The following is a 13244-nucleotide window of genomic DNA, read 5'->3' as shown; positions in this document are numbered from 1 at the left end:
CACAAATGAACGTGCATTCAGCACAATGAATGAAGTACCTATACCTACCAAAACTATCTACGCTCTACGATGCATAAAACACGTCTTTGGTCTTAACGGATTGATCCTACTTTACGTGCATCATGGCATCTATATGTATTACGATTAAGTATTGTCAACAGGTTCGGCCGCAACAGCAGGCATCTGAAGTTTCGGTGATTGAAACTGGTTATGTGGGTACACTGTATGCACCTGGCTGGAGAAGGCTATGAAGGCTGGTCTGAGGTAATTTGGATGATGTTTACGCATCTCGCGCTCCGGTATCAATCCGATACGGTGATCTGGTGCGTAGATATGCCACCGCTAATAAACTTTTATACATCGACACCCATGAGCCAAGCTTTCTATACAGTTTGTGTGGCAGCGGCCCGACCAAACCTTAGGTATTTTTTATACCTTCAAATTTGGTAAAAGAGCGAGAGGAGCTTTGAACAGTGATCGTATAAAAGGCGTGCCTAAAAAGCGGAGGAAAAGGTTGTTTTCAAAAATTTCGCGCGCCTTCGGCGCAGCATTTCAAGACCACTCGACCTTTTGTGACCTGGAGTATAAAGAATACACACGATGCAAAATCAATGCAGCACGACCTATACGAGGTTACGCAAAAAAAAAACTGGTGGCATGGTAAAAAACGCCTCCCAACCCCCCCCCCCCCCCGTTGAGTGATTTTTTATCTCGCGACCGTATGGCGCCCTCCTTGGGTGAGGTGGCGCCCTCCAAACCCTTGGCCCCCCCTTCGCGATTTCCTAAATACGCCGCTGGTTACCCGTTGCTATTATTTTCACGGTTCTGTCATGTGGCATTAATATTCAACCTCTAGCGGATCATTATTCCCGGTCAATGCTGATAGCAACAGCATTTTTACTTTTTCTTGACCACGGGGGTGGGTTTAATAGTTCTTCTAAGGAGTTAGAATCGAGTATTGTTGGGTTACTAACATCCTAAATATTTGTTAGGTTTGTCTCACAGTTCTATTTCTTTTGTGAGTGAAAGGACGGGGATACCAATCACCCTCGCCAAGTGCTCTCAGTCTCAGGGAGCGTGATCTAGCTCGTGAGCATGTGAGCGGCCCCCCCCCCCCCCGTCCCCACAAAGTGCTCAGTTCACACCGCTGCCCTCCCGACAGACCGGCTGAGCTGCCCTCCCGGCTGCGTTTCAGATCTGTGCCGAGGCGTCGCTGGTGTTTCCGCTGCTGGTTGGCGAGACGTTTGCGAGGCACCACTTCAGCCGAACGGGAGAGCGGCGGGAGGGTGCGGCGGCAGCAAACGGGCCGGCGCCCTAACCACAGACGGGTCGGCGCCCTAACCACAGACGGGCCGGCGTCTAACCACAGACGGAGGGCGCCCTGACCACAGACGGGAGGGTGCGGCGGCAGCAAACGGGCCGGCTCCCTAACTCCCGCCCAAGGCCCGGTACTTTAGTGACTGGCACTGCCGACGGTACAGTACCGAAGGTCCGGTGCTGTAGGGTTGATCGGGTAATGCCGAAGGTCCGATGCTATTCATCGTTCAATGCTGACTTTTTGTTGTGTAGTGTTGATCCGGTGCCGCTGGAGGGTTCACTGCTGCCAACGGTCTGGAACTGCAGCATCGGTACGGTCAGCTATGGGTCCCATTAACACGGCTGTGCAGTATGCGGGCATGGTATCCATCACCATTGCAGGTGCCCCTACGACTCTTCACCCGGCTATTTGCCGTTAATGTCACTGAAATGGGAAGTGGGTACGTCGGCGTTTTATTGCAGCTGTGCGGTGGGAAATATGTGATCGTTATGCTGGTCAATGCACTGACAATGTTAACGGTCGCATTCAGTGAGCGTTCCACTCGCACTGTTACGCTGCCGCTGTGCACTGTGATGAGACCAGTGTGCATGACGTAGAACAGGGAACCTTGCGACCAGTGTTTTAATTCCGCGGCGAGAAAACGGGTACCCAGGCCATGCCACTTCGTTTGTATGATCCTCGCTCGGTTGTCTGTTGCTGTGCTGCCCAGCACTGTTGCGCTTGCATGTAACTTTGTTTGTGCCTTTACGGTTGTATCTAACGACGGAGCTGCTAGTGTGACTGCCAGCCTGTGGGTTAAGCCGGGAACTGTGGGTGAGGCCCGTGCGGGAGTCTTCCTATTGATCCCTGTGCGGGTCCGCCCGCGGTGACCTGTCCGGCGGCCCAGGCCTGTGACCGGAGGTCGCACCGGCCGGCCGTGCGCCCTTGATTCCGTTTCGCCAGACATGTTCACCGCGTGCACGTTCGTGTGGCGTGACGAGCCGTGTGATCGTGACGGCGTCACGTCCGTCACACGTGGGACTGGGGGGAGTGCGTGTGATGGGTCAGGTGGCGCGGTCTGTCGACTGCAGCTGACACCGTCCCTTGGTCAGATAGCGGGGGGGAATAAGTCGGTGATACAGGGGAATTGGTACCGATTGCTGACCCTTCCCGGGCCAGATGATGGTTTGTGTGTGTGTGTGGGGGGGGGGGAGGGATGACCAGTCAGGTGGCACAGGGGCCGACTGCTGACCCCGCCCCAGATCAGATAGCGGGGGGGGGGGTATAAGTCACTGGTACAGGGGGTCTGCTGACTGCTGACCCCGCCCTAGGTCAGATAGCGGGGGGTATAAGTTAGTGGTACAGGGGGTCTGCTGACTGCTGACCCCGCCCCAGGTCAGCGCGCGACGCGCCGCTTTCTCGTCCCCGTAGACACTGTGATGGGCGCGGACTGCTCATGTGAGAGCTCATTTGGCGCGGGTTGTAAGTCAGGTGTTTTGGACAGATTTTGTTGACTGTTTATATTGTGATGATTTTGTTGAGGAATGACGTGTTATTCGATATTTGAAATAAATTGTGAAAGTCCGCGAGTTTTGTAAAGCATCCACTTGCCGTTTGTTGCCGACGGTTCTAATCTTTACATAGACACAGGGCTTCTGAGTTCTGACCCTGTAGCTTTGTGCAAGGATTGTGCTCACCACTAGCGATATCGCCTCGTCTCCGCCCAGTACTGTATTGTCCACCACCTCTCCGATGACCGGATCACACGCTCAGTTGCTCCCACACGCTGGTCACAGCTGCGGGCGGCCAGTGAGGCGGCGGGCCCGGCTCGGCCGGCGAGCTGTTAACCCGCGCCCGGCTGGGGGTCCTGGATTTCCACGCCCTGCTGGGGGGGGTGTTTGAACACCCCCCCCCCCTTGTAACTCGGCTCCTGGGCCACGTAGCGATACGCGGAAGGCGGCGTTCGAAAGAGCGTCAAAAATAATGACGAAATCACTTCGGTCAATTTTTTGGTCAGGTCAAAGGTCAGGTCACCAGAGGTCATTGAAGGCAAAATTTCGCCGATTTCCAGGTCGAATGGCGAAAATTTCCAAGAAGCCAACGTATAACTCGGGAACCAATAGAGCTACAGCGCCGCGGAAAAGCGCATTCGATAGCCCTATTAACGCCCTTTCTGAGTAATGCTCTCAGATTTGACCTAACATCAACGGTTTTGCCTGCAGGGGGCAAAAACTACAAAAATAGCCGATTTTTTTGGAAACAGTTTTTCTGCAATAACTTTTGACCCAAGCCCTGTACGAGCTTACTTTTACCGGCATCGTGTTCCTCTCGTCAAGACGCATCGAATGAACTATAACTTGACCTTGAAAGGTCAACTTGAAAATTTGACCTCAGGTCAAGGTCATGACCTGGCCGGAAAGGGTCATGTTGCATATCAGTCGATCCGTATCGTCGAGCTGAACACATCTAAGGCGTTTTCATCGCTCTAGCATGCCTCTATCAAAAGTTATTTGCGAAAAACTGTTAGATACCATTCGTGACCTAAGATGACCTCAGGGCATAAACAAGGGTCACGGACACCATTTTCATGTTCAGTGTGTCTAAACCACTTGTAATTCGGTGTTTGGGAGTGTTTATAATGTCTTTCATCCAAAAGAGGCGCATTTCAATTTTCTCCCATTGACTTATAATGGGGAGGTCGCAAAATTGACCTGACCTTAGGTCATCGATATCAAAATTCTGAGATATACATTTTGTACATGCTATTGCTCTTAGCAATCGCTGAAAGTTTCAAAGCGATCGGTCACTCGGTGTAGCTATGACAGACATTGAAACTTTTTATGAGGTGAGGTCACTTCAAGTGACCTGGTGACCTGACCTTGAATGACCTTGGTCTGAAATTTTCACAACATGTGTAGAATTGATGTATGATAAGGTGTACCAAAAACGGCGGCGCTCCGCGCCGCCGTTTTTGAGATATTCGCGAAAAACCACAAGGGGGGGTGTTCAAACACCCCCCCCCAGCAGGGCGCGGGTTAAGCGACCACAGCCGAGCGGCGGGCCACTGCTCGGCGTGCTTTGTCACCATTGGGTGTGTAGTCTGTAAATGCGAGGAGCACCGAGGGTGTAAATTTGCAGTTGTGCCCCGAAGAGCCGCACCAAGTTTCAAATGGCCCGGTGTATTTTGTCTGGGATCAATGACATGTTGCATGCACCAAATAATGCCCACAGAAAAGTAGTCACACTGGGTTTCAAACATCGTATGTATGCTGGTCTGCTAGCTGATGCTTGGAAGGTCCATTGTTCTCCGTGAACACTGACCACTGAACGTGAATGTGAGTTGTGTAGTGTGTACGCAGCCATAGGTATGCTTTAGCATTAGTATTTCAATTTTCACGGACAGATTAATTGATATCCGTGGCCGGCAGTTATGCTACGCCATTTTATATTTACGAAGTAAGGTCTGTACCGATGTAATATTCTTATCATGTCATTTCGCATAATGTCCTGCTGCAATTTACCATAACATGGTAAGTAATGTTCATGCATGAATATTTGAATCCTTAGTCACAACACATAAATAGACCGTCGTACGGACTTGGTTACTGCTTGGGTGCGTGAAACTGTCGCATTTGCATTCCATTGAAGCAAATTGTATTGTCTATGCGCGTAGGTCAAAGTAGTTGTGTCCCGCGCCAATGTCACATTTCCTGGACACGGCGGTGCCCAGGCCTCGGTGGTCCTAATTGGCGGCATCGTCCACTGAATTGATGATGCCTGTGTGTCGGGGCGGCGCGGGCGCGGCGCGTGTATGTGTTGTCGTTCCCGGGGCGACCGGGTGTTGTACCGGAGGCGTCCGCCCGCACCGGAGGGAGCAGCTCGGGCAGCGCCGCCTCGGCCGGCGGTCTTTCGTCGAACGGTCGGCGCCGAGTGTCGGGCACTCCACGGCACCGCGTCAGTCAGCGGCGTAGCGTGGCCGTCCAGTCCGAGCCAGCGCCTGAAAGGACGCAGCGCCGGCAACTGACTGAGATTGCTCGCTCTTGTAGGATTGGGTGGCCGGCCAGACCAGTGGAGTGTGCTCGCATTATCACGTCGTCTGCGCTGGTCCCTCGGCGGCAGGATGGCTGACGCGGACGACCTGAAGGTGGACGATGTCGAGGAGGGGCCGGAGCCGGGAGCCGCCGGGGACGGAGGGCCGGAGCGGGCTCCGCCGGCGTACGGAGGTGCCCCGCCCGAGGAGCGCCCGGCCGAGGCGCCCGCCTCTCGGCCGCAGTCGGGGGCGGCGGGGGGCTCTCAGCCGTCCTCGGCCCGGGCGCGCGCCTCGGCCAAGGTGCACCCGGAGCCGGAGCCGGAGCCGGAGCCGGAGCCGGAGCCGGCGCGCTCCGACCCGGAGAAGGGAGCCGCCGCGGAGCCGGTCGAGCCGCCGCCCGAGTGGGCAGAGAGGTGGCTCTCCAACCAGAACAAGGCCGACAAAATGAACGCCTTCCGACAGTACATCGAGTGAGTTTTAAACGTACACAATTAATCGTCAATACGCACTTTTCTGTTACAAGCTGAGGCATTATTTATCCGTTATGAAATCATCCACATGAATGCTTACACTTTCATGATCAGCTCGGAAAAGTTGTTGGTGAATAGATATTTCCTCGTCTGTGGAAGCTCCACTAGTAGTTCCGTTGCCCTGTCTCCAGCGCCCTCACCCCTTCCCCCCGGTGCCGTGCAGGCGAGTCCAGGACCAGGCTGAGGGCCCGGTGGCGAGCCCATCAGCCGAGGAGCGGCACGCCTCCGCCTACTGGGTGACCAATCGGTTCCTGCTGGACCGGTGCTCGGCGCACGGCGTGCCGCACATCATGCGCCATCCGAGCCGATGGCGGCGCCTCTTCTGGGCGCTGGTCGTGGTGGGCGCGCTGGTCGCGCTCGTGGTCCAGGTGCGCGCCACACTCAGCGAGTACCTCCGGTACCCCAAAAAGGTCACCATCGAGGTGAGTGCATGAGTGAGTCATGGATACGTTATGCCCTGTGATCGTGCGGTCCGGTTAGTGGCGGGAAACCATCCCGTCTTGATGAATCACCTACATATTTTGCCGGTATTTGTGTAGTTTTGGAATGAATATTTTCTTAAATTTGCTCGCTATTCAATAGCACAATTACTTGTAAGCAAAAATAATGTGACCTTTTTGGGTCACTGCCGGTAGTGTGTCCTCAAAGAGACAATAGGTATACTCTAACAAGTATAATCCCCAAAAGCATCAGGCACCACCATAGTCGTTACAACGCGCTCGACAACTTTTTGACTGGAACTGGTAGGTACCGACAATTAATCAGCCCCCTCCCAAGAAATACTCGACTGGCTCCGTCTCTGCCTGGAAAGCACATTTGCGGTACAGGATGGGGCCGTTCTTATATAGGCAGGGCTCCACCACCATTTCAGAATAGAGGGGGGGGGGTCTGACCCAAAAATGCACACATTAGGGGCTGCATTACGGAAGTGAAATCGTTGGGGGCTCCTAACCCCCGTGATCCCCGGTGGCGGAGCCCCTGATATAGGCAATGCCCGGGGAACGAATGCAGGATCGCTCTATTGCGCACGTATGCGTGCCTGTATGCTTACCTAACTAACTATCTTGGTGCGCTTATGCGTCATTTTTACGGGGGCTGTGCAAAACGTCCATTGTATTCGTCCGTTCTATCCCATTCCGTTCGCTATGCTATGACCGATATAGTCCTTTTTAGTAGTTCGATAACAATAGTGCTTGTGACACGTGCTTTAACGCATGAATGGGAAGCCTGTTTTGTTCGATTCAAACAGTTAATTTTATAATTGTATTCGGGTTTGTTTTCAGATTCTGGAAGATAGCACTCCAGAGTTTCCGTCCGTCACTATCTGCAATTTCAACATCCTCAGCTCTGATAAAATGTCGGAGCTGGACAAATACAGAGATATCGTCAGCTTAGAACAGGACATTGCAGACCAGGGAAGTAAGTAGTGGATCCTTTCTATAACTCATAAATCTGGCTACTCAATACACAACACATCATTTCACACCAATTTCAAGACGTATTCCGACTATTTTTTTCGCCATTGCATAGGCATTATATTACGCAAGCTAGTTCACCTACCTATGTTATGCAACACCATGGTTATTGGTTACGGTGTGAACGTGCGACTCGCCTTTATTTGTGTCAGTCTGTGTCGATGTGTCACCGCAGTCCGTGTCAGTCTGTGTCACTGTATCACCTCAGTCCGTGTCAGTCTGTGTCACTATATGTCACCGAAGTATGTGTCAATGTGCATTAATTCTGTCTGGCACCGCAGTCTGTGTCAGTCTGTGTCACTGTATTTCACTGAAGCCTGTGTCAGTGGGTGTCACAGCAGTCTGTCAATGTGCGTTGATTCGGTCTGTCACCGCAGTCTGTGTCAGTCTGTGTTAGTGTGCGTCACCAGTCTGCAGTGTCACTGTGTGTCACCGCAGTCTGTGTCACTGTGTGTCGCCCCAGTCTGTGTCAGTCTGAGTGTGCTGCTGCATCCCGTCCCACTGCAGTCGCTGTCACTGCGGTCTGCCACATACATGTCATATACCGGCGGCGCGCTCCTACCGACTGCGTTGGTAGGCTGTGCCGCACGACATCCGCGTACGGCGGCACAGCTGAACCGAGCTGTCACTCGTGTTACCCACGTCGGCAACCTGAATTACTGTTCAGCGTCCCGTCCAGTGTCATAAACTGCCTCCGGGGAGAGGAGGGGGGGGGGGAGTTTCAAGGAATCAATGGCACGGATTCGACCCGTTTACCGCACATTCGTGCGGGTGCTTTCGGTCGCTGCTGCCTCTACCTAGAGCTCCGCCACAACGTTCTCATATTGGATGGAACGTTCAGTTTTAGGTGGCCGTGGGGGAGAATGCTCTTATATAACTATTCTATTTTTTAGCTATTATCATACAGGTCCGATAGCGATAATGACATAAGTCACGTCATTTGAGGGCCCCGCCCTCCACATTGTGGTACGGCTACCCGTGCCTGCTGTTGCCTGTTGTCTGGCGGCTCTCGCTGTTGCTCACCTTTTATTATCGAATTAAGCTTTGTATCTGACTGCTTTGTATCTGACTGGCTGGGTGGTTGAGTGGTGCGACAAGCAGGGCCTGTTGCGAATGGCACCAGGAACACACCACCCGACTTGGCTTGCACCCGGCTCACAGGTGATGATGTTATCTTGTCACGATACTTACTAACTGATTCGCTGTATTGCTGTTTATGTTACTCTAACTAATTGCTTCCATTTTCAGTGGACTGTGGCGAATACATATCTGAATTCGATGGCTATTACTCGTAAGTATGAACTGAATCAATGAAACATGCAAAGTTTTTTTTTCTGTCGACGTACGTTCGGAGGTCGGATCGATCAGCTATGGTGTAATTCATGGTAGTACAACAATGCAATGTCACTACCACTAGCAAACTATACGTCGAATAAAAGGTGTACGCATTCCAGTCAACATGTGTCTTATAGTTTCAATGTAAATGCTGTCTCTTCGACAAATAACTACCATGGTGAGCTGACCTTGACCTTGACCTTCGATTCGAATTTCGACCCTAGCAGTAGCTTCGTCGGGACTCTTATGAATATGCAGTTGATCAACAATCCTCAGCAAGTTAACGGCGGTAGGTGATCCGTCCAGCGTTTAGCATTACCTATCCTGTTAAAGCCGCAATCTCTGGTATTTATTTGACTGGTGTCTCGAAAATTTAAATCTAAACTTTAATATTGGTCTAAATTGGCGATGCTCTGTAATCTGTATGACCAACAAATCGTCACATTTCAGGAAGAACGATGCCTACGAGTACGACTACATGTGGATGTACGAGGACGGGGTGGAGCCGGGGTACGGGTCCGGGATGGACTCGGAGTACGGATCCGGGTCCGGGTCCGGGATGGAGTCGGAGTCCGGGTCCGGGTCCGGGGACCCGTATTCGACGTACGACACCACAGACGGGTATGGAGGTAAGTCGACACTCGGACACTCATTACTGGCGGACGTTCATTACTGGCGGGCACTCATTACTGGTGGGTTCTCATAATAGCCGTTTTCACGACGGGCTATCTGTCGAGTACACCTAATTTGACCAAATTCGCAACAAATTTCTTTTGCAATAAAAATCTTCGTATTATGAATTTATATCAGTATTTTAATCGAAAATAATGGCTGATAATTTAAAATGTGAGGCATATAAGCATCTGCAGTCCAAACTGGATAACTTTTAAGAAACATACTAAACCTAATTTGACCAACTCTGCACCTAATCTGCGCCAAATGTGTACCGTCGTGAAAACGGCTAATACTAATATTGGTGTGCTGAATCTGATGTAGAATGGTGGGACAGGGCCAATGCCGCTCGTCTTGAGATCAATGGTCTTTGACTCCTTCGGTCGTTTAACCCACAAAGCTTCGAGAAAATTAACTGCTTGTGAAGACTGTGCATTTGTATTATGCGATTCTTCATTCAAGGGTAGTGTAAGTCTTGCCATAATCGTGTTTCTCTTGTCACGCTGCTCCGAATGATGCATAATATTTCAGACCCGATCCTAAAGCGACCTTTCGCATCACCATGTGTGTGGCTTTGTAAAGTAAAAACTTGGCATTGTTTCAACATAACGGTAGTTCAAAATAATGTGCTTTACGAAGTAGCCTGGCACGCCTTTTATCTAGGCTGTGTTGTGGCCGTGTTCATGCTTGCGCATACTTCATCAAATTTATCGTCAAATATGTACCTTCGGGGGTATGAAGTACCCCAAGCCGCTAGAACCCGACCGTTGCTTTTACCGGACGTGCTATTGCCATGTCACGTCCAGGGTGTTAGAGTTGTGGGTCACTTATAGTCTAGTGGCGGCTGGCTCCGAGTAAAACTGCACTGACTGCCGACCGTCACGCCTGTATGTCTCATATCCAGTCTCTGTATGCCTCCCCCCTCGGCCATGCAGTGCAGCGGCCGCGCCTGTCTGTATGTCTGTCTGCCCTCCCGGCCACAGCGGCCGCGCCTGTCTGTATGTCTGTCTGCCCCCCCCCCTCCCTTCCCCGGTCACGGCGCGGCGGCCGCGCCTGTCTGTAAGTCCCCCCCCCCCCTCCCGGCCACAGCGGCCGCGCCTGTCTGTATGTCTGTCTTCCCACAGGCGGGACGGAGGGGACCTACGAAGCCACGGACGGCGCAGAGTCCACCTTCTACGACGCTTCCACGCCGCCCTTTGACGGTAGGCACCTCAGCGGCCGCGCTGAAGGGCGCCGTCAGCATGTGGATGCACAGCCAAATGCGCCGAGGGAGGTTGAGCTCACACTCTACTTCAGGCAAATTGTGTGCCCGAGTTTTGGCCTATTTGATTTGCTTTTTTTTCTGCATTCAGTCGGAGAGCTTGCTGCGAACAATTGTTAAAAACACCTTATATCTTTATTCGATATGATTTGATTAATCTGGGTTCAAGAATGATTCTAAACTATTTTACCGTTCAACCAACAGACAGAGAGACAGACACGGAATTGTAAGGAGTAGGCACACGAGAAATGGACACGTATGACGTGTATGCATGCATGCATCAATTAAATGAAGCGACAAACGGCATGGCAGGCATTACCTGTGTCCTTTTCATGGTTACCGCTTCGTATTTTGGGCGGGGCTGCAGCCTGCAATACAAACGAAGTAGAAATGGACACAACGTTGCAGCCATCTCTTATCGTTAATGTGTTCGATAAGTGCGACATTTTTTCATATCCGTCATCGTATCCGTTTCATATCCTCTTTGTTATGTACCTGTATTATTGTCGGTGTGGTGTCAGTTTTGTGTCATTTACTTCGTTTTATCTTCTCTGGTCAATTAACTACTTGGTGATGCTCTCACGACTTACACTTTTCTGGCAATCAGGGAAATAAACCGTATAGGAAATCGCCATTCTTACGTTATGGTGGTAATTTTGGGAAGCTGAAGTGCTTTTACACACTTATTATTTTTGTAGATGACCTTGGTAGCCTATGATACCTGTATGTCAAGGCATTGTTTCGCTTTTTTGCCGACTTGAACGATGTGACCAATGATTCCCGTCGTTAGGTACATTATTCATCTTGTCATGAATAATGAACATATGGCTAAGTACAGTCCGCATCACCATACAACGCTGGCCATCACGTATGAGTTGTGGCTGTTTATCACGCGCTGCTTTCATTAACACTTCGATATTATTTCGTTTCCATGAATTCAGCAACTGCGAGCGACTCGACTGACGTGCCGGACGGCGGGGCCTCTGAGGGCGCTCCGACTCCGACGGCCGACCCCGGCTCAGAGGACCCGGCCGGTCCGACGGCCGAGCCAGCGGCCGGCTCCGGTACGGACGGCCCCGCCCCCAGCGGCGCGGGGGAGGAGGCCATTCAGACCGGTAAGCACCCCCGGGCACCGGGCCGACGTCTATATTCCAACACAGCACTGCGGCCCACGGCCCGGCACTGCGCGTACTCTGTCCTCCAGGGACCGCGATAGTCCACTACAAAGGGGTATGCGTGACCAGGGTGGCCAGAATAAGCTAGAACTCAATTGCGATGCCACGGTCATGAAATAAATATTAAAGCAGCTGGGGGTCCTCGTATAGATGATTGACTAGCCTAGAATTACCCCCCCCCCCCCATGCTGTGTAGTGCATTAAGTTTGGTGCTAATTAGTGCAGGGTGCTATCAGTTTCCATGGCCTTCATTTGGGAATTTGGCAAAGCCGTAGTTTAGTTTTTGAAGTGCGTGTATAGTTTTGGTATATCGAAACCTCAAATACTTTGTGTAGTGTTCCGTACAATGTAAGTACATTGTACACTGTGCAATGCAATATGCCTCTAGGTACGTCATAGAGTAACATATTACCATGACCCCATACTGCCACATGTTATTATTGCATTTCGTTGCGCCATATTCTACCTAATATATGAGCTACTTATGGTAGCATGGATAATTTCAAATGTATTTTAGTGATACCAACTGTTGTGCTGTTAATATTTAACAATAGTCTTGGCATGCTACTACATACTCACTCCTATTTAGGAGCTCCGTCTACTGTATACATTTGTCGAGAAGCTTGGCAGCCTGCTGACTTCCGTTGTGACGTTAATTGTTTGCTTATGTAGTTTCCCTTAGCTAATATGGGTTCCGCGGCCGCCATTCTTTTGTCGTAGGCGGTATTCTGTAATGTCAAGATCTCTTCAGGCGCATTTTGCTACAGACGACATTTTCTGTGTTTCATCCAAAATCATGGCATGTGTGTTATTTTAAACGTTGCCGTAAGCTTTCACCTGATGGCTTACCACTGGTGGGAACGGTGTGTTATCCAATGACGACTGTAAACAGCCTGTTCAGCGCTCACAGACCACAGTTCACTGTGGTTGACACATAAGCTATCGTCATTGACATTCACTGCGGCTGCAGCATCTACGTTTCGCCACTAGGCTGTAATGGGTTACCGATTGGAAGCTCGAATAAACAGAAAAAACGCCGTCAGTCGATTAGCAACTAATGCCACGCCAAGCCGCCTAGAAGTGCCGCACATTTTAGCGATGGCTCTGATTTCAGACGTGGAGGAGCAGAGTCTCAGAAGGAAGCGGGAGGCGCGCGTCTCTCAGTCTGACTCGAGGCGGAGCCCTGCGGCCGGCGCCGGTGGCGGGGTGCCGCGGCTGCGGCCGCTGACGGAGCCGGAGGTGGCCGGCGCGCGCCGCCGGCTGGTGCTGGTGCGCCGCCGCCGCTCCGCCGAAACCACCGAGGTACCCGGCGCCTGGGCCCAACCGGTGAGTCAGCGCTGCACCCAAAGTCATCCAAGACGCTAGTTACTACTTTCGATGGTTACTGTGCCGTTAAAGTCGTCTAGTTGAAATGAACTGTGAAGGATGTTTACTGATTTACTACATAGCCAGAAATGTATGCCCTCATA

At 51.5% G+C, this 13244-nt stretch overlaps 2 protein-coding genes across 4 annotated transcripts in view; both read left to right on the top strand.

The window, feature by feature from the left end:
• LOC122372879 (probable deoxyhypusine synthase) overlaps positions 1-2882 on the top strand; it is a 29206-nt gene extending 26324 nt beyond the window's left edge. For 2 of the 3 annotated variants that reach the window (XM_043350539.1, XM_043350537.1), the window contains exon 10: positions 1196-2508. In XM_043350539.1, coding sequence (XP_043206474.1) covers positions 1196-1318 — 123 coding nt within the window. In that variant the 3' untranslated portion in view covers positions 1319-2508. Of the gene's footprint in view, positions 1-1195 lie in introns of all 3 variants that reach the window. The other variant, XM_043350538.1, reaches the window with a different exon arrangement.
• Positions 2883-5417: 2535 nt separating this feature from the next.
• On the top strand, positions 5418-10153 carry LOC122372875. The gene is made up of 7 exons (XM_043350530.1): positions 5418-5627; positions 5658-5797; positions 6021-6279; positions 7141-7276; positions 8581-8623; positions 9118-9296; positions 10146-10153. The coding sequence occupies exons 1-7, from the start codon at positions 5418-5420 to the stop codon at positions 10151-10153; spliced, it is 975 nt and encodes a 324-aa protein (XP_043206465.1).
• The last annotated feature ends 3091 nt before the right edge of the window (positions 10154-13244 follow it).

This window comes from Amphibalanus amphitrite, unplaced genomic scaffold (genome assembly GCF_019059575.1).
Source record: "Amphibalanus amphitrite isolate SeventyFive unplaced genomic scaffold, NRLGWU_Aamphi_draft 001412F_arrow, whole genome shotgun sequence".
NCBI classification, from domain to species: Eukaryota; Metazoa; Arthropoda; class Thecostraca; order Balanomorpha; family Balanidae; genus Amphibalanus; species Amphibalanus amphitrite.
This window is presented reverse-complemented; position numbering and strand designations above follow the sequence as displayed.

What these genes read in the sequence shown, in the direction of transcription:
- LOC122372875 (XM_043350530.1), top strand. Translation starts at nt 5,418, where the DNA reads ATGGCTGACGCGGACGACCTGAAGGTGGACGATGTCGAGGAGGGGCCG. An exon ending in GCCTTCCGACAGTACATCGA is followed by an intron (nt 5,798 to 6,020) that starts GTGAGTTTTAAA and finishes GGTGCCGTGCAG; the next exon opens with GCGAGTCCAGGACCAGGCTG. An exon ending in CCAAAAAGGTCACCATCGAG is followed by an intron (nt 6,280 to 7,140) that starts GTGAGTGCATGA and finishes GTTTGTTTTCAG; the next exon opens with ATTCTGGAAGATAGCACTCC.